General features: G+C 37.7%; 1 protein-coding gene across 1 annotated transcript; it reads right to left on the bottom strand.

Moving 5' to 3' along the window:
• Window positions 1-1,415: 1,415 nt before the first annotated feature.
• On the bottom strand, window positions 1,416-25,592 carry SUCLA2 (succinate-CoA ligase ADP-forming subunit beta). The gene is made up of 11 exons (XM_072850208.1): window positions 25,370-25,592; window positions 23,194-23,377; window positions 12,711-12,810; window positions 12,353-12,515; window positions 9,461-9,589; window positions 8,875-9,013; window positions 7,349-7,510; window positions 7,125-7,267; window positions 4,362-4,482; window positions 3,964-4,052; window positions 1,416-2,219 (listed from the first exon to the last, which is right to left on the bottom strand). Exons 1-11 carry the CDS (start codon window positions 25,454-25,456, stop codon window positions 2,145-2,147), a joined length of 1,392 nt encoding a protein of 463 aa, XP_072706309.1. The 5' UTR covers window positions 25,457-25,592; the 3' UTR covers window positions 1,416-2,144.
• Window positions 25,593-26,054: the final 462 nt, after the last annotated feature.

Genomic DNA, 26,054 nt, shown 5'->3' on the forward strand with positions numbered 1-26,054 from the left:
GTTAAAGGAATACTATGGGCTTTAGAATTACCCTAATGGCAAAACACTGCTTTCTGTCAAGTCTATTTACTACTTGTGAATACGTTACTGAGAATGTCAGTATTTTACATTTCTCTCAAAGATGGAAATGACTTTGCCTTGGCTCCCTCTCCCCTACTCAACTACATTTAACAGTTCAAAGAGGGTATAAGGAAATCCGGACTAACAGCAGGATCTAGTTTTGCCTCCATTCTAGTCCAGTATTTGTACTAAAAGACCATTTCCATTTGTCATTTTTGGCAACATCAAGTCACTTTTGTCTTACTGTTCCTCCCTCTGTTTTAGAAATAATTAGGCTGGTATGTTTAAATACGTTTTAAAAAAAAAAAAGACCTCCTTATGAACCTGGAACTTTATCATTACACACAACTTTATCATTACACATTATCTTAAAAGTAAAAAAAAATAAGGCTAGAAGCAAACCCACATGCTAGAAATTAATTATATTATCTAAATTATTCAATGCTTAACAAATCTATTCAAACTAGTTATCTCTGCAAATCCATTCAAGGCCATTGAATAAAAGCAATTCCAAGCATACCCACAAGCCCAATTTAGCATGCTGGATCAACAGCACACAGCAGTCAGTTGTGAGCGACCAACTAGGATCGAAAATAATCCAGTTTAAATTCAGACTGAGTTTAATTTCTGCTGATTTTCTTTAGTACTGCCAAAAATCTACTGAAATACACCATGCTAGTTTAAAGTTTCTTCATTTATCACCCTACCTACCTCAAAACCACATATGATTGACTGTAAGTTTCCCCACATTTCATATAATCCTTTTAAGTCCTTAGTTCATTATTATATGATTTCCCATTCTGAAATCGCACCGTAGACAAGTCTTCATTATTTCCTGATAGAACTGCGCTATTATTAGCCAAGAAAATAGCATTTTAAACAAACCCCCCCCCCCTACAAAATACAAACAAAAAATGAGTAACAGTAATGTAACATCATTTGGAAACTAAGTGGTAAATGGATCATCACCCAAGTTCCAAGTTCTATGTAATACCAAAATCAACAGCATTGTAAGGTGACAAAAATTAATGGTTAATACTAGATTTGTTAGTAGAAGCAACATTTCCCCAAAAAATCGAATTTCCCTGCGTATTTGTTTGTGCAGAGATCAGTTATGGCCACTTTAGTAAGATGTTATATGCATGATATCCGTCCAAGCTTTTCAACACAGTGTGAGTTCACATGTTTTTAATCACACAATGCAATTCAAGGAGGGAAAAAATTAACATATGTGCTATTGTAAATTTACTCCTAAAAAGCTTTTAGCTTGCTATCTTAAATTATGGTTTAATCCATGAGTATACGCGATTTATCACAATGGTGACATATAAAGAAAAAGACAGTAGAAGTTTTGGGAGACATTTTATTAATGTACAATTTTATTTGCAATGTACAATAGACATTTTAATTCTCTATGTATTCTGTCTCCTTGAAGTTTGGTAAATGCTTGTTCATATATAAAACTACACGATGCTTTTTTTTTGTAAGGACCGGAAATGGTGAAAATCTAAGTGCTACAGTATATTTTGTAGTGATTAAACACGTTGTCCAGAAGAATTACCAGCCATTTCAGTGAAGCACTTCTAAAAATGTTTCTGATCAAGTTCAAATGCACCTGTTCATAAATAATGACTGATTTGCTCATGTCCATTATAATGCTAAGTACAACTGTCTCCAATACAAAATACCGTTTCAATACATTTCTCCACATGGACAACTAGATAATCTAGTCATATTTACTTTTAACCAAGGCTAATACAAATTTACAAGTAAAGTAACTTCAGAATTTATTCAGAATAATTATTTTTCAACCAGAAGCTTTACTTTGGACAACGCAGAAGTATATTGCAAGTGACATTCTGCAGCAGAAGCTGGAGGCTTGAGAACAACAACTAAGAAGGACTAAATATCAGCAATATACGCTTTTACAAGAACTCTGACCATTCTGAATGTTAACATTAAAGACCAGGTACTTCAGTTTGTGTGCCTGTCCAACAATCAAAACCTCCACACAAAAAATGAAAAATATCCCACAGAACACAGTATTTCAGAGAACATTAGACACTGGCATGACATTTCTCAGATCAAATTGGCAACTGAAATTTAACATCCACCTGGGCTTGTTTTGCTAAGGTTACTATTTCAGAGAGTTTCACCACCTGAAAAACAGAAAATAAAGACTTAATTTCAAAACAATCCTAAATTGAGTGAGCTGGACCAAAATTTTTAAACAAAGTAATGCCAGAGAATCATCAGCAAGATCTTAAGGGGGGGGGGAGGGGGGATTATTACTTAGTCCAGTGCTTCTTAATCACTTTTAAATGAAAGATCAGTCAAATCTTTTAGAAAACATTTCACAGTTATACAATGTCTGGTCCTCACTTACAACCAAGTATCTTGATAAAATGCTACAAGTTTTTAACTTTATGTGCCACCTTGTTTTCTTGGGAGGTGTTGGGGTACCCACTCACAAGAGATTCTATATATATATAGAAGCTATTTCTCCTCTGAGTTTCTGTTGCAAGCATTTCTGGATCTTATTTTGATACCTGATGGAGCCTCAACTTCTCTTGCATAATAACTCAAAACCTCTGTGAATTATTTCCTGCTTAGAATCAAATATTATAACTGAGTAAGTGGTTCTTTAAGAAAAAAAGATTCAGAACTATAAGTTTCCCCATGATACAAAATCTACCAGATGATCTCTAATTTTTTTGACGATCAAAAATTTTCATCTTCACCGTTGCTACACATTTGCAGTATGTTTTTCTTGTCCACGTTACCTAACTCCAAAAGCACCTAAAATATTACTTAGCTAGAATAATGTACAGACATCTGTTGAATATTTAGGTAGAAAAAAATACTTGTAATATCACTGGTTATAATCACTGCTTCGAATGCTCAGCTTATTACTCTGATCTATCCTCATCCATTTGTTTATCCCATTCATGGCATCATCTTACATAAACCTGTTTAAGGAATTACCTATGGGCAAAATAAAAAAAAAAAAAACTATAACCCTTTCCAAAAGTGCTTCTACAGATACAGATAATTTAAGATTACAAAACTAATTTTAACTCCATTTGTATGGCTCTGATTCAGCTGAGAACTTTAGATTCAGCAGCAGCTTTAGAAGATGCATTATGTAGATGCAATATAGCTTAAAGACCCATACGTACTGCTAGGGAAGATTTCCACTGACCTAACCAAAGCTTGATCAGCCCAGCAGAACTTAATATTATTCCTTAAAACAGAGGGCCATACTGTCAAGCTAAGCAAGTTCTTCCTCCAAGCAATCCACAGCTGCTTCTAGAGCTTCAACCCCAGGAGACAAAGCAAAACAGGAAACACACACACACAAAAAAAAAAAATCACAATCAATCTGTCTGAATGTCTGAATATCTAATTACCTTATGAGGCAACAGGATGATCAACTATGTTTGGTTTTAATCATGCACACTGAAATACAGAGGTCTATCAAAGGAAGTGTTACATTGCATTTTTCAGCTACTTCAATTTAAGTATTTTCTTCCAATTAATAAAGCTAAGCTCTTAGCCATTTGACTGATCTGGTGACTGATCTGGTCATTTACCTGTTTGTTTTTAGTTTTGCTTTTGTTTTTTTAAACCTATTTTTTAACCTGCTTTTCAGAGGGGGGAAAAAAAAGAAAAAAGTCCCAAACACAGAAATTTCTGGGGTATAATAGCTTCTGACTGCATAGTTCTTCTCCTTACAAAATATGTAGTTACTAATTTGTAAAACATTTGCTTCAGGCCCTGATAATAACTGGCACTGTGATTTATCCTAAGCTACCTTTAGTTGACTAAACGGAGTTTCAACTTTTCAATATTCTGCAACAGATGCTATGTTCTGAAAAGAATATTCGTAACCAGCTATCTTACCATTTTTGCAGCTTCATCCAAGTCATCACACGCAAGGATTTTGAGGCCACTAGCTGTTATTAAAGCTTTGGCATCATCAACTCGTGTACCTTAAACAGAAAACAGAAAATGCCACTCTTCTTGAACAGGAGACTACTACTACCAGAGTATTCTCATATTTTCTAGGAAGCCTGTTCCAAAAGTAAGTTAGCGAATAAATCCAGAAAACAACAACTTTAGTAGTTATAAAAGCAGGAAATCTCTTTTTATTAAATTGTCAATCCTGACCATCTAAATTCAAGGTTTGCTTTATTTTTCCATAGTCTTCAGCTTACAGACACCTTGCTATGCAATATATAAACTCAAGAACATTTGTCAATATGGACAGAAATATATTTAACGTACTGAAGCACACTCACCTTGCAACCGTACCACAATAGGTATTTTTAGGTCCAAATCCTTTACTGCCATAACGATGCCTTGTGCTATCACATCACATCGCATAATGCCACCAAAAATATTTACCAGAATAGCCAGTACCTACAGAATCAATGATGATATTTACATTAAAAATGGCCAGAGGCAGATCAGATAAAAGCACCACTCAGCCCTTCAGCCTAAGGAAAATTCAAGCTCCATAAATGTAATAAGGGACTCTGCGAAAGACAGGGAACATTTCTGTTCTAGAGAACATCAGCAACAAAAGTAGAGTTCTATAAAGTCACATGCAACAGAACAGTTACTTCAGGAAAACCCTATTGCAAAAATGCCTGTCCCAGGAAACTTCCACATTGTCCTTCAATCCAGCATGAGCTGCAAGCAATAGCCGTTTCTCTTACTCACACTGTGTATTCTGTATAGCTACTTGAAAAGACACACACCCATTTTCTGTATAAAGCCAACACTGTGCATTACTTCAGAATATTCCGAGCATGATTAACAGAGGGCTGTTTGATTTTCTTCATGCAAATCAAACAGATGAAACTTCAGTAAAGTCATTTATCAGCTTAATTTGTCAACTGTTTTTCTTTCAATTTCTAACATTACTCCAGCTGAGGCACCTCCCACACTAGTACCTCCACATACTGAAGAAGCCATGATAAGAACACAGAAAATTTACAAAACTCATACACAAGACACTATTTATACAGTTTACTTAAAAGCTAGCATGCTTATTAGAGGTAAGCTATCTGAAATATATTTTGTTCAGGAAGACTAAGCCTGAGGTTAAGGGAAAGTCTTTTCCTACTCAAGTGGTGGAAAGGAGGGGTAAAAAGATCACGGTCAATGGTGAAAGATGGAATAAAGTGGGAGCAAAAATGGGTAGACAGCCTTGGAGGACAGAATAAAATTAACAAGACAAAACATTAATGTGCAACTGGTTAATAAATAGCAGCTTGGTTCTCATTATCCTGCAATTAGACTAGCTGATCTGTGTGACATTGTTCTTGCTCCTGCTACTAATGGGTAGAAGCAACTTAGACTGTCACCCCAGAAGGCTGTTCCAAATAACAGCTGAACTGAACCCAGAGTGCCAGCCAGAGTGCAGTCCATGACACCAGTGGCCTGTACTGCTGTTTGACTTTCAGCACCAGGAATCCTAGCTTCAGTCATCATTTTTTGATAAAATAATGAGCAGCTGAAGGAAGGCAGAAAGGGGAAGATATATCAAGAAGTCTGTTTGGACACTCTCTGTCCATGCATCAGCAGAGAATTGGCATTGCAATAACTTGTCCCAAATCAACAACCCCCAGATTCTTCCTTGTTTCTTCTCCTCTTCTCTCTGTAATTCTGGTGCTCTGTGCCTGTGTCCCTCACTTTGCTGAAAGAACATGAAGAAAGAACAAGTCTCATGAGGAGCAGCTGAGGGGACTGGGGTTGTTTAGCCTGGAGAAAAGGAGGCTGAGGGGAGACCTTATCACTCTCTAAAACTACCTGAAAGGAGGCTGTAGTGAGGTGGGTGTCAGTCTCTTCTCCCAAGTAACAAGTGACAAGATGACAGGAAATGGCCTCAAGTTGCACCAGGGGAGGTTTAGATTGGATATTAGGAACAATTTCTTCACTGAAAGGGTTGTCAAGCATTGGAACAGGCTGCCCAGGGAAGCGGTTGAGTCACCATCCCTGGGGGTATGTAAAAGACGTGTAGACGTGGTGCTTAGGGACATGGTTTAGTGGTGGACTTGGCAGTGTTAGGTTTACAGTTGGACTTGATCTTAAAGGTCTTTTCCAACCTAAATAATTCTATGATTCTGTAACACTCTTGGTGAGTGTGTCAGACCCTGCATTTGTTAACAAAAATCTTTCCAATGGGGAAGAGACTAAGCTCCTCTGTAACATCACTCACTATTTGTTTCTGGCCCTTTCCAAAGATGAGCAAGCGGTGCATGAAATTCTGGTGCAAAAGTAGCATACCATTACCAGGTCCTGCAAGTCACTCCCACCTTTTCTGGTTACCTCTTTTACTTTTTTTTTTTTTTTTAAAAGTCCCAAACTGTCATTGAGTTCCCATGGGGATTAGCACCTCTACATAGACCATCAATCCAGTCCTTGCATTGTCTTTCTGGGATGGTAAAGTTCTTCCTCTAGTTTCAACCAATTTATTATTTTAATAATATTTAAACACTTGTGATAAATTTTCGATAGGATAAAACATTAATGCCCTTCCAAGCCCATTACAGAGTTATTTTATCTTACATTACATACAATTAGTACCTTAGAAACTTATTTGTGCACAGCACAGTGAATATTCATCTCTACAACTCTATTCATCTCTACAACTCTATGCACAAAACAGACCCAGCTGCAAAAAGGGCCCAAAAGAAAAAAAGAAATGGAAACCCATCTGAATACTGGTTTCTGTTTAAACAGCAGGCAGGGAGAGTTTCTGACTCAAAGATTTCTGGAAAAATTCAAATACAGCTGTAAGTTCAACCAGAGGACACAAAACTGCCTACTCAGTACACAGCCAAATAACCTATTTTTAAAAAAGGAAAAAAAATTCAACAGGTTTTCAGGCCTTCTTCATTTGCACCAAGATTAAGCTAAGATCTCCATTTTCTTCCCTTTTTATTTCTATGCTTATAAAAACATGTTTTCTGGAGAACATGCACTAAGCATTGTCTTTCAACTCATAGCCTGTTTTACCACTGTGTAGGACCTTGATATGCCAACTCTTCCCTCACCTTTTTATCAGAGGTAATAAGCTTAAAGGCTTCTGTCACTTGCTGCACTGTAGCACCACCACCAACATCAAGGAAGTTTGCTGGAGTTCCGCCGTGAAGTTTAATTATATCCATTGTAGCCATAGCTAAACCAGCACCATTGACTATATGAGAATAAAGATAACATTTAGGAATTCAGCTTATAAATCCATTACGTCATTTAAAATTCATTAAACAGACCATACCTAAGCAGCCTATGTTTCCATCCAATCCTATATAGTTGAGATCTGCTTTTGCAGCATCCCTGTCTCTTTGATCTTCCTGTGTCCAATCCTGCATATCAAAGATCTTCTTCTGACGATAGGCTGAATTACTGTCGAAGTTTATCTTTGCATCCATACACATCACTGAAAGGAAAAAAACCAAACAAACCGTCATTTAATACTACAATAATAGCTCAACTGCCACATGAATATGTTAAAAGTATGTTAAGTCAAACTTGGCAGCTAGCTCATGGAGTCCAAACTTAAAAGTTTTTAGTAAAAAGACACACTTAGCACTGCACGTAAATACAAGATTCTCTCCAGTTTACCCACACAATCAGTTAAGTCCCTTAACTGGACAAAAAGGGAAGATAACTGTATTTCTTGAGACATTCTAAAAAGAAAGATGTTTACAACAAGCTGTTTGATAAATCTGGTCAAACTGTGCTTCAGTAATTAGCATAAAATTAATCCCTACAGGAGGTCTCTGTTTTGGGGGTTTTTTTAATCCTTCTTAGTTTTCTGCTTTTAGATTAAATATATATAGTGTGTGTGTGCATGCATGTAAGCACACAGAAACAAAATGATAAAACATCTGAGTTGGAAGAAAGGGTATCAGAAGAATACACACAAAAGTAAGTTTCACTTAGATATAGCAGGTGACGTGGCAAACCTAGAGTATTCTTTACATCAGAACTGAGTTTCTGTCTGTACAAATGTAAGACTTCATTTCTACCCCTCACTACAGATTATATAAAAATGACAAGGCACGAGAAACAGATGGGAGAGACTACTCCATACTATTCATTTAAACAGTATTATTTAAAAAAAAAACAACCGGTAACAGCAGAGTAATTGTAAGCTTCAATTAAGGAGCTACATTCGTGTTTAAATTTAAAGCTGTTGTACCTGAGTTCAAGTACCAATATTCTCCACAGATTTATTTTGGTGAGAGGGGACTTGGCTGTGATTGAATATTAACTAACTATTCTGCAACTGGATGTGCTAAAAACCTGATAAACATCAAGATATCACTTAAACACCTATAGTCTTTCAATACATCAAACTCAATCAGTCATTCTGATGCCCGAGTAGTAAAGGCAGGAGATTTCTAGAAGGTGCTACTATTCTGTTTACCTTTTCAGTACCAACTTTGAATACACAAGATGGCTCAAGTTTCAATTAATGAAATTTGAAAAGACCCAATTTCCAGGAATGCCTTATCCTGGGTAGCCAAACACTCACGAGTGGAAGATGTGTTCTTTTTAAATAAATAAAAAATTTTAAAGGAAGCTATTTAAACTTAAGATCCTACTTAGCAATTAAGAGCAGATATCTACTATGCTTAGATTCTCAAATTTATATGCTTTATTAAATTTGTTTTTCAACATACCACATTAATGCTAAGTCCTCTTGCTGTATACAGCTGAAGTTTTAGCAGTGCGAAGCAACTAAGATTTACAAAAATGTCAAGCTGTTACATGAAGAATATGAAGAAGAAACATTACCAACTCCTGATGCATCTTCCACCATAGGATTTATTTCTATCATAGTAGCATCATATTTCAGAAAGAGGTTATATAATTTGATCATATTTTCAGCTGCTTCATCCACCAGATTAGGAGGAAATCCCATTTTTTGGGCAAGCTGAAAGTAAAAGATTGGTTATCAGTTAACTGATGTTCGGGGTTTGATTTAGTTACAAATTAGGAATGTCCCAGTTTAGCTATTATTTCAGTGTCAATTGAATTTGTAGATGTAGAACCTCTCCTGTCTTCCCGGAAAAAAGTAACTCTTGGGTTTGAAAAGACTGTTTTCAATACAAAACACTGCACTTATCCTAAAAAAGAGCTAGTAAAAGTCATCACCATATGTCTTTACAAAGCTATATAAGAGCTAGATAAAGCACTGCCATGCAGAGTTGGATTTACATTGACTATCACCTGAAAATACTTAAATATCTAGTTCAAATCTGTTTCAAAATGTCAAAAGGGTTTAAGAAAACTCAGCAGGTTGAATGCATGCACACTTTACAAAATTTAGAAGCAACCCTCCCACCCTTGCTAATGTGTACTTTTCCATGTTAACAATTACCCTAACAGCTTGCTCCTTTTTTATGCCTTCTACTATATCAATGGGTTCCTTAATTATCGCATCAGGATTCTCTGCAGCAACATCTTCAATGTTAACACCACCCTGAGAACTGCCTATCAGCACAGGACCCTAGAACAAAAAGGAAAAAAAAAGCATAAGTAATTTTATACCACACAATTGAAACTTAGTTCTTCCCATAAGATACCTCACAGCAATGAAACCTTGTCCTTAGTTGGAATTTTTTTTATTTGGGCTTTTTACTTATATGTTCTGAGGACAATGTTACTATCTATTAAATACATCTATATAAAACCTTTTAATAATACTTTCCAAATTTTAAGCTGTATGTTGGGTCCAATTTCTTTTAACAAAGAAAACTTTCCTTTGTATACACTGTAGCAACACAGCAATTAACACAGACATACTAGTTTTAAATTTTGATAGAAAGATTCAACTTAGTAATCATATGCATTTTATTTTCTAGGTTGTCACCAGAAAAAGAACAGCCTTCTCAGCTCCCCCTTCTCCACTCACCCCTACACAAACACACATCGAATGCCAGGCACTCATTTATTCATTCTGCCATGCTCCAATTCCAAGGACAAATATATGTCTGCAGAACCTAGTGACAAATTACCGCAAACTATTCCTGTTCAGTAGGATCACAAAACTCAGTAACTATAGCCATCACTGAAAGTAAGTCATGGAGTTCTGACAAAACAGCACTCAAGTATTCAATAATAAAAGAAATTAAGAAACCAGAATTTATAACATTTGCAGCAGAATTTTTTAAAAAAGCTATCTAAATCTCAACAAAAGCATCAAGGACTCACTACCATGGAACCTAAACATCTCTCCCCATGGGAACAGTCCTCCAGCTTACAGTAAAGACATACTCACTTGTATCATCTCAACCTACCTTCCCTTATCACCACCTGTGCATGAACTATGACATCTGGTGTACTAAGACAGCATTTCATATCAGCACAGGTCTTAAACATTAAACAGCCTTATAACTGTTGTCAATTAATTGCAGGAAGTGTGACACTGGTTCACAGAATATGCTTAATAACCACACCACTCCCCTTCCATCACCATCCTTCCAAATTGGAACATATAGATGGTGAATTAACCCACTAATAGCAAGGTTCAACACAATGAACATGTCTGGATATTAGTATCCTGAACAGTCAGGAAGCTACAAACACATTATAAAAATAACTCATCGTTCCACAGAATTGACCAAAGTGAACAGTTTTGCTTGAAACATAAGAAGTCTTGCCCTTATTGCCAAATAACACCCAAGACATCAAGTTCCACTTTGACTATTTTACAGACTTTTTTCCCCCCCTAAAAGGAAGAGGTTTGCAACATCAGGAATACACACTGTGTGCTATTCAGCCTTCACACTTCCTTCTTTTGAAAGGCATTTCCTCATCATAAGCATCCTAGACAAGTTACAGCAATTACAAGCACATCTAAAAACATGACTTATAAAGTCAGCAGTAAAAACAAAACACATCCGATCAAAAGACAATAATCCACAGTTATGCTCAATATACACTAATAAGATTTATTTTTTTATACGAAAGCAACAGCAAGTCAGGAAAATATGTTTCCCTTCTTTAGCTAATTTGCTTAAATCAGTTACAGTAAATTTTATTTCCAGAAGGATGTTTGCTTATTGCTTACACAATTTTAAGATTATAAAATCCGGCCATTTACAGTATTTTAATGCCACCTTGTGGTAAATCTGGGGCGCGTACTCTTAACATTTGGATCTTCCCTGCTCTATCATAGAGTACAACAGAATGTAGGTGCCTAAGTCACATAATTGTACTAAAACCCAACACAACCGATACTTTCCTATCAGGAAGAACACTACAGAGGAAGAGGAAGCAACAAATATAATATTTAATTCCTAATTTTGCAACCAAAAAAAAAAAAGACTAGTTTCCTCATTCCTCCACAGAAAATTATTTCGTACTCATGCAAGAGATACTCCCCTAATTACCAAGAGCAGTGCCTCTGCAAACTCTTAAGCATCTGGATAGCCCAAACTCACGTTTTGTTGAGCTTCAGAAAATAAAGTTCCAAGATCTGCTTTACCCTAGCTTTGTTGAAGTTATTTAGCAATTCATGCTCTATGCTCCGTAATGGAACACTAGTCTGTCAGAAAATACACTGACACATTTCAGTAACTGGGCTTGAATTGCAGCCTAAAAAACTACATACCCACACACACAGAACATACAAGCAGGAGAGACTACGGCTTTCATCTTCCTGAAAGCTCTGAAGACAGACCTCTAGGCCCAAATCTTCTTACCAGTTCTTGAAGAGTATTCGCATAAGAAAGCTACCAGCACTCTCAAAATTGAGGGACACACCTGTGCACCTCCAGGAACCTCCACACATTGGAGAAAAAGTATATTTGATTTATCCAGGACCACTGGCTCTTCCAAAAGACTTTTACTTATCTTGTTCCTGACATTCTTAAATAGTGTGTACATGTATATGCACACACATAGCTGTAATTTTTAAACTAAACTCTAGTATGAGCATCTGGTAGATAAGTGCAAACTAAAACCAAAATGAAAATAACCCCCTCAATTCCACCCATCTCCCCTTCAGCCGTATAACTCTGAACTTCAGTTGAGGCTACCAATACTCATTTATTATTCCTTAAATTTAAATTGTAGCATTACATTTTTAAAGCATTTAAACACTAAGGCAATCATATAGTCAGAGATACTAGGAAACAAAATTTAGCTCATGTATATTTCTTATTTTCAAAAGCAAGTGACCAGTACAGTAAACAGTTCTGTTGTTTGTTTTTTTTAAATTCAGCTATAACAAGTTAATTAGTTTACTTCTATTTCTAATATTACTCACTTGAAAAGACCTTTCCATTGTTATTGCAAAATAGTATTCTCTCCTGGGATATCTGCGCTCACAGATAAATACTTGATTGCATATCCTGCCCTTTTCTCCTGTCTGCTTGGTAAACAACTTCTTTCCAATCATTTTGGAGGAGATATCTTTTGCTTCTTCTGGACTAGAATAAAAGAAGCTCAGAATGTGACAAAGAAACTGCTGGAAAACAGAAGTAGCATTAAAAAAATCTTATCTAATTTTTTTTATTTTAAGATTAATAATCAAAACACTAATTTTAAACTAAGCAATAGGTTCAATTCATAATGTGAAACTTTTAAGTTTTTCCACTTTGTCGGATAATTTAGAGACAACTTACGAAAAAACTATTTTCACTCCTCCTTTGAGGCCACCTTCAAATGTTCCTTTTCCTCTACCACCAGCTAAAACCTGTGCTTTTACCACAAGATCCTTTGAACCTAGAATGAAAGAAAACCCAAAATTTGTCATCTGTGACTACTAAAACGAATTGCCCCAGGTAGAATAATAAAGCCTGTTTTCATTTTATCCCCCCTTCTCCACCCCCATCCTCCCCAACTCAAAACACAAATATGTGAATCAAAGACTGTATTGTAACTCACATATGTTATTCCAGAAGTCTCAAACCATCCACAAATTGCAGCTTTAGGCTGCTCTGTGAACAAACCTTGGCAAGTTAGTATCCAAAAGTGTTGATACTTTGAGCGTTCTGATATATCTTCAACATGTGTTTGAATCACAAATGATTAAGCACCCAGTAAGAAATGGTGAGTATCTCACAGACTATTAACAAGATGAAACTAAGTATCTGACACACCATAATCCAAGATTTTCCTCAATCAAGTACGAATAACCTGTATCTGTAACCACTATCTTCTCAGCAATGATATGTAACTATGGCACTTACCAAGTCAACTTGCAGGTCCACTATGGCTTCCATTCAGCAGAGCACTGATGCATAAGCTTGAGTGCTTTGCAGAAGTCAAAGGCCTACACAAATCCACTATTTTTCCCAGAGCAGGCAGAGTAAGCCCTTTAGTTGGCTTTAACTGTTTAAAAATCCGTTACCAAATATTCTTCTAGGTAGGGGAGACTGTGCATTTGGGTTTATAAAGTAAAATATGAGAATATAACCAAAATCAACTGGGATATTCTGAAGTGTCATTGAAAGACAAAAAGCAAAAAGTTCATCAAGTCATTTAAGGTTATAAAGGAAGAAACACAAAGCCCTGAGTTATTACTGAAGTTCAATTACACTGAATACACTGCAGAGAGCAGCTAGACTGCAAGATGTTAAGAGCTGCCCCATTCACATTTGTGCAGCACATCCCATCTTTTCTCATGCCACCATTAGCTGAGCCACTCTGCTCTTTCCGAGCAAAGAAAGAACTTGCTGTTCTCTTGGATGTGAAAAGGGAACCATGGAAAAGCCTAAGAAAAATTACAGTACTCGAGCAAAACTAGCCACTACACATACTGAAAAAGATTATGGCAGACAAAAAAGTTGTGTTGATTCCTGTTTTGATCTGCACCCTGCCTTGCCAGATAAAATTAAACTTGCATAATATCACAAGCTAGGGTGGCTGTAAGCAAAGGGAATGCTGAAGTTACTAGCCCCAACTAGCTACTTATAGATTTTACTTCTTGACTGTCTGTCTAACAACAGATCTCTGAATTCACAGCTGATATGAACTTCTTTGGCACAAGAAGCATGAAGGTTATAAGCACACAAGTATATGTTGATTTAATATAGTCTATTATCTAATATTTAATTCAGTTCCTGAAGATGACCATTTTTTATAGCTACTAAGTACTGGCAAACAAGTAAGTTAACATGTTTTATGGAAGCCATGCAAAACAAAACTTAACTTTTATGCAATTACTGTAAGCACAAAGCTTGCTTTAGGAAACACTAGGCCTCATGTATAAGTAAGATTATAAATAGTAGCTTCAGGGATAAATGAAGCCACATACTCCAACACGCGAGCTAAAAAATAAGGTTCCGTCCACTTGAAAACAATTTACCTTGTACATACATACAAACACAAAATTTGGAGGAGCATGACTTCTTAGTGTTAATATAAAAGAGAGAGGAAAGTACTTTCTTTTCTGTGAAGAGATTAAAAAAAAAAAAACCACCACCAAAATAAAACAAACCCCACACTTGCTCCCTTGCTCACAGAGGATCCACCTCAGCTCCTTCACAAGCATGTGAAGTGACTCAAATATTTAAGATTTAAATATTACAGCATTATTTTACTATTTTGAGCTTTCTACGGAAGTTTTATATCTGACAAAGATTCAGAACTGATATACTTAGTAATCAAGACTAAGCGATTTAACCTACAGTCCACTAGGAAGTTCAGAAGAGAGGGTCCTATTTCTCCACCCTACTTTTCATCTCCTACACTAAGTCCAGAAGGTAAAAGCTGCTTCTACAGAGAAGTTTTCAGGAAAGCCATGAAGTTCACCCACAGGCACCTTCTTTGTAGCAATTACTCCTCCTAGCAATAAAGACCAGAATCTGATCAAGTCAGAACCAGATGCCAACTAAAGCTCTGATAAGATCTCAGCTGGAGCATTACATTTAGCTCTGGCCATGATCATAAAAGCAATTTTCCATGGGAAAGACTGGTTACTAGGATGATCACTGAAATGAAGAGCTTCCCTTACAAGAAGAGACTAAAAGAGCTTGGCACTTCTTTAAATCTATCAAAGAAGCACAAAGCAAGAACATGATTACAGTCTTTAGCCATACCTGATGAGGGACAGAGCAAGAACATACCACTACATGTACATCATACATTCCGCTTCCTGCTCTACACCAGCCAAAAACAAAAGCCACCTACCAAGGGAAGTCAGTTTTAAAAGGTGCAAGAAAAAAAACAAGACACTTCTTTGCACAGAAGATAGTGAAGACTGCTAGGAGACATGAAGGAAGAATAGGAGATTCAAAAGGAACTGGGCAGAGATATTCCCTCTGATATTCCTAAGACAACAATTATGAATGCTAGGGCAAAATGAGGGGTATGGACTGCAGAAAATAGCCAGGCTAACAATCTCCCTAAATAGCATGTTCTTTTGCCACCATGAGAGGCAGAGTATTGGGCTAGATGTACCACTGCCCTGATCCCACAGGATATTTCTTAAGAATTTAATTATTATGCATGATTACACTTTGGCAACATATAAAGACATCCGGAAGAAAGTGTGTGAGAAACAGCTTTAAACTTTTCACAATCAGTTTTGGCTATAACAAAGTTGTCATTGGACTATCCCTTATGCAACAGAATGCAACAATTGTGGCATTAAATGAGCGGGATATTAATGATTCGTAATTTGTTTTCCTACAGCACTGCAAGCAAACTACCTGCTTGATTGCATAAACACATAACACTTCAAGGGTTATTTGACCAGCTATGTTTACAAGCAATTAAGCTGCAGAGATGTACCTGAAATAAAGTTTAAGATAACATGTCCCAAGAAAACCTTAACTTAACCCATGCAGAAAGTTTATTGTTCAATAAACATTTTTTCCTACATCTCCTATTTAAAGTGACCCTAAAACTAGAGGACAGAAATGTTTGGTCACACACCGTATCTGCAGTGTTACAACTGCAGCACTATCACACAATCTGACACAGCAGAGAACTGCTGATACACCATAACCCAAGAAAAAATTTGGAAACCGGCAGCTAACATAGTTTTCTACTCAGTATCAACAGTTGTGCCCTTCTGTTTTGCTTACACTGCTTTGAAATACTGCTAGGCTTTTGTTTTGCTGAAAAATAGCAGTTTCTGCCCTAGAGCAGGTATCCACACAGGAAGTTAGGATAGTATATGCCAGCCAACACTACACCGCAGCACCAGTTCTATCCTGCCTCCTGTTCTCAGCTTTTCACTCCAGTCTCCCTTCTTGTGCCAGCACAAGCATTTGCACAATCATGCCTTGAAGCTTATCAGAAGAGTGACTCTGTTGAAGGCAAAAGCTAATCCAGTGGACAGTATTTTTGCAAGCCTGTGTGCCGTGTGACAAGCACATGCACAGGGACACTGAAGTGATCAGGACAGAAAGCAGGACATCTGCTTTCAGCAGCAGTAACAAACTGTAAAGCCTTAACACAGGGCACTCGAACAAAACAACACACCTTTAGTACAGCTAACATCTCAGGCAAGCAAGCTACAGACCAATGCACAAAACTCAGAACAAGCATTTGTTAAGAGCTGCATTTCCATATTAATGGCAGTTAGCACTAAAAGCATATGAAAGTAAAACAGCTTGAAAAGAATCAGGAAATGTTTAGAAAATTAAGAGTAGATACCAATGAGAACAGGTGCCTGATATCAGCAGAACACTGAGTTAGCATCTATCTGTTCAGGACAACAAAAATCTATACAGTACTAACACTACAGGTTTCACCTTCAACAATAGTCTATTAACAAGACAGTGAAAGAGTAATACAGCCAGGAAACAGCTCGATCTTCATTTCTAGCAATACTGATACTTGTTTATTGGAAGGAATAAGTTCTGATTTCATAACCTAAGCTTTCAAACTGGGATAAGGGTCTCTTTCTCCTTGCATGAATGTGTTGATCCATGTAAAATACAATCTCAGAAGCTCATTAAGAGGCAAGAAGGCTTGTTGTTCCATTGTATCTCTGAAGTTTTCTGTGCAAGTAGAAAGTCTGATGATTAGGGCAGACAAACATTATTAAAATGTTCTGCTTTACAAGTTTCCATTCTGACTTTTGTCAAATCCCTTTAATTGCCACTTCTCTACCCAATATTGACTGTAGCAGCAGTATTGCTTTTCACATATGATAAACACCTTCATGATAACTATGCAAGCCTAATGTGTTCTGACAAAACAGACAATAGTAAAAGGCAGCGACAGGTTAACAACGCATGTGCCAATCAAGTTCTCAACTACCATTCAACTGCAAATTTACCCTGGGAGAGAGACAGAGACCCGTAAATTTTGCCTCAGTTACTCTGTATTTAAAAGTTTTTACTTCCAGGAAGAATATCTCTCCATTTATAACACAAACCAATTTTTTTTCTTGTTGCATAGATATAATAAAAACTTTAAGTTTAAACAATGTAGTTGTATTTACTGGAATTAGGGAGGAAAAAGATGGGCTTGTACCTAACAATGTATTATCAACAGAAGTCTCAACATAAAGAGTACGCCGACCCTAACTCTGCCAACACAGGCAGAGAATCTCTTCAGAGTATACTGCCTGCATTTTGTTAGTAAGTATAGTTATTTAGAATTTAACTTCAAAACTACATTTTTTCAGCATTTGAAACTTTTGAGTGTTAGAAGAATCACTGCATGCAAATCAAAAGTATGACTACTGAAATAACTGTGTGCCAGGAATCTTCATACTTTCACTGAAAGGATAAGCGATGTTTGTCCTTCATACTTTCACCACAAGGACGAGCCAACAAGATATTTTGCTATTACAAAATAATATTTTCTACACAAATACTTCCTGACATTAATCAAGTGCATCAAGTTTTTCATCAATTCACAAGACAGGTTTGGTTTTGGCAATAGCTTAAGTTAAGCAATTAAAATACAGCAGTCAAAAATTTGAATCAGCTGTTTAGATTAGTTATTTGAATTAGTTAATTATTATCAACAACATGCTTTGATATTAGAACTTCAGAGGAGTGAAGTGCTATAGAAGAAAGCAAAGGCTGAAGCAAAACGTAAGCTTTAGATGCCAAAAAAGTAGTGTTTACCGGAATTCAAGTAAATGTTTGGTTTCTAGACTACTACTGCTGGTTATCTAGAGATTTTGACCAGGTAAGGAAGAACATAATTGGAAAAAAAAACCTACTTAACACTGACCACTACAGCAGGTTTTTTTAAACACCTAGGGGATTTCTGCACAAGCTTGCCACCTTAGATCATCATCCATGTCCTACAGCATCTGAATAAATGCTCTGGAGCTTCAGCTCTACAGACAACCTAAAAGACATCAGTTAACATAGTCAAGCAGATAATTCACAAACAGGGAAAACTCATAATGGCAAAACAACCAAGAAGTATTAGGAACAAGAAACTAGATGTGAGCTTTCAGTGTGACACAGAACAAAGAAAAAACATTAATCTCAGACTACCAAGGAAGGTGAGGCATACACTAAGGAGAAAACTAACCCAGCTTTTGTGCCACAGTGCCTGGAATACCAATTCTTCTGAAGAACTAATAAAGAAAAAGCTAGTACTTTACCTAAGAAAATAATTGCAAACATTGTACTAAACTTTGGTTTCTGACTAAATCAAGCCTGAGATCAATACATCTATTTATAAATCTACCCAGGTTTACACATTACTTTTTTTAACAAATACAGGTTATATGTTTAAGCAATAGTCAGAAAAATAATAACATTGAAAAGAATTTAAAAGGTCTTAATAACATTGAAAAGAACTTAAAAGGTCTGAAAAGGAACATCTGTTAATCACAGAACTGTCTGCAGGAATATAGCCAAGCCAATTACTTGAGTCATTCTGTAGAAAGCATACCAAAAAATATCATTCCTTATAAACCACACTGATAAGGAGGTAGACTAGATCTCCTAAGCAATAGGAAAAGTAGCAGCAGACTCCATTGCTTTCAGTCTCCTTTCAAGAACTCTGGTGTAGAAAGGTGAAAAGTTATGCACTCAGTTTCTCAACACCTCCTATTCTGTACAGCTTTTTATTTTACTAAAATTTGACAGTCTGCCATGAGCATAAAGCCATGGGATTCACTATCTTAAAATCCTACAAAACTACCAGAACACAAAAGCTGCTTCAAGATATTAATCCACACAACTGTTAACACTTCCACACAACTGTTAACAGAGGAAGGTGTCAGGAAGCATCAAAACTTCAGTTACAGCACTACATACACTTTCATAGGTGCTGTCCTAACAAACAGCAAAACTATACATTTCAAAGAGTATGTTCTGCTGAGCTATCTGCTATCACACTGATGAAGCATGTTCTTCACGAAATAGTCTTTAGGTTCATTAGTCATGTTCTTGATAACAAATGCGTATCAGCTTCTAAATCAGCACCGGTCACAGTGCTAGCTGGAATGCACGCATAGGCCAAGAGTAAACCATAAACTTAGAGGCAATCATCAAGACATATTGCAGCCTCTTATCAACACTCTGGAACAGAGTTTGCTCAGCTCACTTTTTCAAAATTTAAGCGAGACACTCATGTAACATATGAAGAGCCACATATTGCAAAGCCCACAAATAACTAAAAATACTTTTTTTTTTTTAAATCACTAAAGTCTTTAGATAGAAAGACTTCATTAGATACAAGTCTTCTCAGCTCTGAGTAGAATGCATTCTTTCAGTGGCACAAATGAGATCTGAAGACAGTGAACTACTGGAGGAAAAGTAAGAGAGCAGTGACATTTACAGGAGGCCCAAACCTACTCCCAAGGACTGAATTACCCAGTAATAGTTATTTTAAAAGAATAATAGTTTCATGAACCAGTATGTGATAAAAATCTACTTGAAATGAGATGGAGGCCTCTTTTTAGGGAAAAGCTGCTTGTGATAAGCAACAAATTCCCATGATGTCTCTCAACAGCCAGAAAAGCATGAGACGAAAAAGCTACACACAAACCAGTGTTGTAATAATTACAATGGCCAACCTTCCCATGACACAACAGAAGATCTTAAAAAAATAGAAGCAAAACAATAATCATTTGCAGAATCCAGATAGAACAGAAATCTGAGTTGAAAACAGCACTTTAAGAAATCTGATAGCTGCAGAGGAAATGAAATTTTTAAAAAATAGCAAAAAAAATTTAAGTTTTTTTTCCCTGAAGACTCAAACCATAAGTGATCTGTCATCATTGCTCAGAAGTTGCTCACAGCATCTAATTTCATCTCAGTTTCCTTTAAAAACATTAGAAAAATGTTATAGGGAAGAAAACAATGCAAGCTCAAATACTGTATTTTACTTCACATACATTTCAAAATCACATACAGGTAAACAATTTGCTCTCTTTAGGACACTTAGGTCTTTAGCAGAAAAAATATTTAGTACAAGAAAGAGTGGAGGGCGGTGGAGAGGGAGCAACCTTTCTGGCTTCCAGACTATTCCATCTAACTTCAGACCTCAAGATAAGCATAACTTCAAATGAAATTCTAACAAATTTCATTATTTTTGTTATTTAAAGAATATTTAGTGCGCTCTTGTAACTAGGCTTTAAGACAAACTGCAACATTCATATGCCTCAGCTTGATTCTACCACACACTAGTTACCTCGCAGTGATAATAATCCTCAGTATGGCTAAGCTTTGGCTTTGTTCATACAACAGGGTTACACTGGTTTAGCTACAGCCACAGCTAAACTATGATAATCTCTGTTCATGAGAAGGTTGTGTTTGTTATACATTGGGATAAAAAGTTACCCATTTCTAACTGAAGTGAGGTATTTGCAAAAGGAAAGAAATCCAACACCATACTCAAGTTTACAGAGAACAGGTTTCTGACTAAAGGTTATCAGGAGGATGTGGATCAGCACTAGGGAGACAGAGCAAGCAGTATTACCAGCTATCTTTGTAATGGTTTAGACAAATATTTGAAAAAACAGTTTAACACATAAAAAGAAACAAAAGATAATCTCATATCTACCAGCAACAACTCTTACACAACAATAATAAACAATGAGCAGGTGGACAAAAAAACTGAGATTTTTTTAATTCTGCTAGATATTTGGTTTGTTTGGTTTGGTTTTTTTTTTTAAGTACGTACTAAATGAAAACTAGTGGGGAAATAACAAAGAAATCCAAAACACTGGAGCAAAGGATAATCTATCACCATTCAGAATGAGTTCTGGACAATGTTTGAGCAATGCCTCAAAAACTCAAGCTCCTTCAGTGTGTTCTCCTTTTGGGAAGTCTTCCCTTCCTCATTTCAAGTACCAAAGAAAGCCATAGCGTCAAATACACACCAACTTAAACAAAGTATATGGCTGACAACCAGAAGCTCTGAATTCCTTTTTTCTAGCTTACTAAAGGATGCTAACTCATACACTTCACAACTTCATTTTTCTGACCCCTAAGAAATTGCGCAGGGTGACATACTCCAGATAAAAGGCATACCTATGACGTCACATGGATGAGACAGCTATAAACCAGCAGTCAGACATACCTACTTTGCTGTAGGACTCCTCTCTGAACAAGGAACAAAACAAAGGAATCCTGACCTGAGAGTTTCCCTCCTGTCTATTAAAGAGCCATAGGCAAAGGTTGTCTCATTTGCCACTAGCAGGAGGTCTGTGCAGATATTAATGTAAGCAAAGGGGTATGCCCGATATGTGAAGTTTAGATCATGCTACAAGCTCACTCTTAACAGAAGGCGAGGGTCTGAATTTTAAACCATTCTCAGAACAAAAGTATTTTAACACCTTTCTTTCATACTAATGAAGTTATAATTTTGTATAATTTACTCTCTAATGGGAACAAGACAAAGAAGGCAGGCAGACAATACCTGAATTTCTGGGATATCCAATCTGAAAGAAAAGTAGCTTTTCAGTTCCTTTCTACATTACAAAGCAGCATAACTTGCTCTAGAAAAAAATTATCTTATTTTTTAGATCTCAATTCTTGCATTAAATCTACACATGAAACTGGAATGAATCTAACAAAACCTATAACTGCAGGAATCACTACAAATGCATCCATTTGGAGGTGAAAAGAGATTTAGCATATGACAGTGGAATACGACAAGCAATGTCCTTCATTAAAACTGTGTGACAAGCCTAATACATTTTTTTCCAGGGGGGGAAAAGGCTTTAAACTAAAAAAAAAAAAAAAAAAAAAAATCAGTATTAATGCCTCAAACGATAGAAGCTGACTTCTATATTACATCCAAATTAAAACAAAAAATTTTACTAAGACACATAGTAGGTAAAGTGGCAAATTAATAGGCAGAGCCAAGTCCAAAATTAAGAGTTCAACTCTAAATAAAGTATTTAAGCACCAGGCAAAGGAGACTGGATGCTTTTTCATCAATGAGCCAGGAATTTAGCATATAACTACAAGCCATCAAAGTTCTCCCCTCCTGCATGAAGTAGTTGCATTCTGCCAGAACAGCACATTCACAAAGCAATAGGATTTTACTCTTCTTCTGTAGCCTAAAGGTAAGTATGCTTTGCACCTTCTGTTCTATATGAGATCTTGGACTACAGAAGCCTTACCTGCCACCGCCACTGAAGCTCTTCACACAAGAATTCCTCTTACCTTGCTTGAGAGCAAAAAGAAATCCAGGATTTGCACAAAGTAGAGCCTATTACTCATCTCAAGAAGCTTAGGTAGTTGTATTAGTCTAGGCTAATACAATTTATACCTGCCCCATTCCTCCTAAACAAGACTCACAAGTTACAGGAAAAGTATCTGCAGCATTTGGGATATGGGAATGATGGTGCCTGAAATATATGTTCACAGCCTTTAATGGAAGTAAGATCAAGTCCTTCCCCACTGGAATTTCAGGGACACAGTTTAGCTTCATAAACAAGTCTTAAAACACAACCGAGAGTGTCTTTAAAACTAGGTCACTTAACTTATTTCACTGTGCGCTTGTGCACTGAGCAATCTTAAGCATTAGAAAACTTCAAATTAAGAAAACATCAGCTCCAAAGTAAATTGCCAAATCTGCAATAAAGTTGCTTCACAGGAAAGGCTCTCTTAAAGAGGAGGTATATTCAGAACTCCAAGAAATGTCTTACCAGGAAAGACAGAAAAAGTAGTTACACCTTGTATCAATCCCATGCCTATATTGTATATGTTCTCTTTAATAGTATACCTATTTCTTTTGCTATTTTGTAAGCTTCGTCTGGTGTCCTGGCAACTAGTCCGTGTGGAACAGAAATGCCAGCCTCCTGCAACAGTCCCATGCTCATGTATTCATGTAGTGACAGCCTCCTCTGTTGCTGTTGTTGCATCTGAAATCCATGATTATTGAGTATTCCTGGACTTCCACCAAGTACCTGAAGGAAAAGAAAAAAAAAAAGAAAGAAAAAAAGAACAAAGAAGATGACTGTGTTGTGAAAAAATGCCCTCTGTTTAAGTTTTTAAAAGTCTACATATTAAACAAGTACAGTTTAGTGTACCAATGCAAACACCTGAACACTTAAGCCTACACTTGTTGTACATTACCCTTTGACATTAGTCATTCATGTCAGGTCTGGTATTGGGTTTTGTGAGGTGTTATTGGGGCGGCGGGAAAGAGCTGATGAAGCTGCTGGCACTGACAAGGACTGGCAGGGTTAAAACACCCTTGAGTATTTAGTTAGCATTTAAGTACTTTAAGGAATATATTTGTAGGGAAAAGAACCTTGAGGAATTCTGGAAGCATAAGAGAACAGAGAAAAGCACACAGAATAGGTTCTTTCAAAAGTTTTGGTAGATTGCCTCTGTCTGCCAAACTAAGAACTAAGCCCTGGGAAAGAGGGGCAGCAGAAACTAATTTACGCCACCTTCAGTGGTTGTACGTGGTGAATTTAATATGCTACAGAACAGACTATTCAGCCTTCATATGACTATCATGAAACAGAAAAAAATAGCTATGACCCCTTTCAAACATCTACACTGAATCAGAGGGTTGCCAAATTTAACATTTCAAACGCTAAGTAAAATATAACATGCCTAATATTCAATCCAGGAAGTTCCAGTGTGGAATGAGTCTTAATTTCATCTGAAAAATTAATGTACACAACTCCAACAATTTCTGATAGCTATTTTATATAAAGTAATTCAGGGAGAAACTGATTTTGATTATAAAACATCAAAAGTGGTACCACATGAGCAATGCCTTTTTAAAAAGAACAGCTATTCATGAACTTTAAGATTACATAGATTTCCAAAGGGTACCTTGTAAAGTAACTGTATTTCATAACAAGAAAATTTTTGACAACAAAAGTAAAAAATGTTTGCTGCATTTTTCCTATTTCACTATATAGGAACAAGACCTTAATTTTATACACACATGAAACAGCAAACCTACTGAATTCAGCTAATCCATGAACATAGATTAGCACTGAAAGATTCAAGGTAAAAAGACTACAAGACAAACTTAGATACAAGCAAAATTTTGCATTTATTTTCATTTTTTTAGTATGTCCCTTTGGCACAAGTACCACAAAAATCAGTCTGTATTGGGAAGTTTTTAACAGACTGGATTTTTAAGGTTTTCTTTCTTTTTAAATAAAGTAAGCACACAGACAACACAAGAGCTTTACTATGGCATTTCAAGCTAGCGAATCGACAGAGCCTATTTAACCTCCAAAGGATTCCTTCTGCAAGCAGGAGGCCCCTTCCTTGGCATGAAACCCAAGCGAGAGGTGCTGACCGCTGTAGCTGCTGTTTCTGGCGCTGACTGACCAGCCGGGCCCTGGGAGGCTGTGCGTAACACGAGAGGGGAACTCAAAGCGACCTTCTTCCATATGTGGAAGGAGAAGAAAGTCGGACGGAGAGTTACACACTTCAGACTCCCTCGCTCTTTTGTTTGCACTGCTTTCCAGGGGTTCTGCAGCCAAAAACAAGGCCATACCCTGAAAAGGCATTCAGAGGAAACAAGAGCAGAGTGGGGAAACGCGAGCTGGAAGAATTTACTGGCACAGCCCGACCTCTCGTATGAGTAAGGTGACGGCGGAGATGGAAACACTGGGATTTCCAAGCAAGTTAGGGGTGGGGGATTTGGAAAGGAAGGAAAAGGGAACCACACCGGGAAGACCTGCCACAAGCAAGAACAGGAGCTGCGGGGGACGTACGCCAAAGGCGAGCACACGGCTGCCAGCCCCGCCGCCGCGACAGGGCAGGGCAGGGCAGGGCAGGACGGCGGCGAGAGTGGGCCGAGACGGCCGCTCCTCCCGCCGCCGCTTCGCAGGGAGCAACCCCGACCCCAGCCGGCCCGGGCCTGGCCCGGCCCTGGCCCGGCCCTGCGCGCTCCGTCCCGCCCCCGCTCCCGAGCGGCCGCTAACCTTCGCCGTGGCGGTGCCCAGCGTGGCGCGGAGGCCGTTGCCCCTCAGCCCGGCCGACACCCGGCTGCAGATTATGGAGGCCGCCATGGCTGAGCCCCTTCGCCCTCAGGTGCCCCTCTCAGCGCGCATGCGCTACCACTGAGACGGCACGGGTGGGGCAGAGGGAATGGTGCGGACCAGGAAACGCTCGCGCGACTCTCCCTCAATAACAACCGCCCGTGGCGCTGCGGGAGGGACGGCTCTATGGTCTTCGAGGGCCCCGCCCGTACCCGGATCAGCCGTGCTGCCCCCTGCCGGGGCGGACTGGGGGGGGGGTAGCTAACCGCCTTCCCAGCTTCTCGTTTTTCAACGACTTTGTTTTAAAAAAAGGTTATTTTCCGACAGGGATTCTAAAAAGGGTTGTAATCCCCCCATAACCGTCCCGCCCACGTCGGCCCCGGCTGGCGCCGTGCGTGTCAGACGGGAGGAGAGAGCCCCAGCTCCCTTCTGCCAGCCCTGCCCTGGTTCTGCTTCGAAGTGGAAAATTTGTCAATATTTTTACTCTGAGGAATTATTTTTTTTGTATTTCAGGGTGTCTTCGTGCAATAACTCAAGCACATCAATTACCAGACTGAAGACCCTGTATTTCTAGGTACTTATTTTGCAGCCCACCTTCACTCCCCCTGTACCCAGCTCCTCCATCATG

The sequence above is a fragment of the Ciconia boyciana genome, chromosome 1, assembly GCF_034638445.1.
Source record: "Ciconia boyciana chromosome 1, ASM3463844v1, whole genome shotgun sequence".
Taxonomy (NCBI): domain Eukaryota; kingdom Metazoa; phylum Chordata; class Aves; order Ciconiiformes; family Ciconiidae; genus Ciconia; species Ciconia boyciana.

Coding starts and splice junctions, on each gene's coding strand:
- SUCLA2 (XM_072850208.1), bottom strand. CDS start 25,456: ATGGCGGCCTCCATAATCTGCAGCCGGGTGTCGGCCGGGCTGAGGGGC. Junction 9,590..12,352: donor CAATGGAAAGGTCTTTTCAA/GTGAGTAATATT, acceptor TTTTTGTTCTAG/GGTCCTGTGCTGATAGGCAG. Junction 7,511..8,874: donor GGAAGATGCATCAGGAGTTG/GTAATGTTTCTT, acceptor TTTTCCTTTCAG/TGATGTGTATGGATGCAAAG.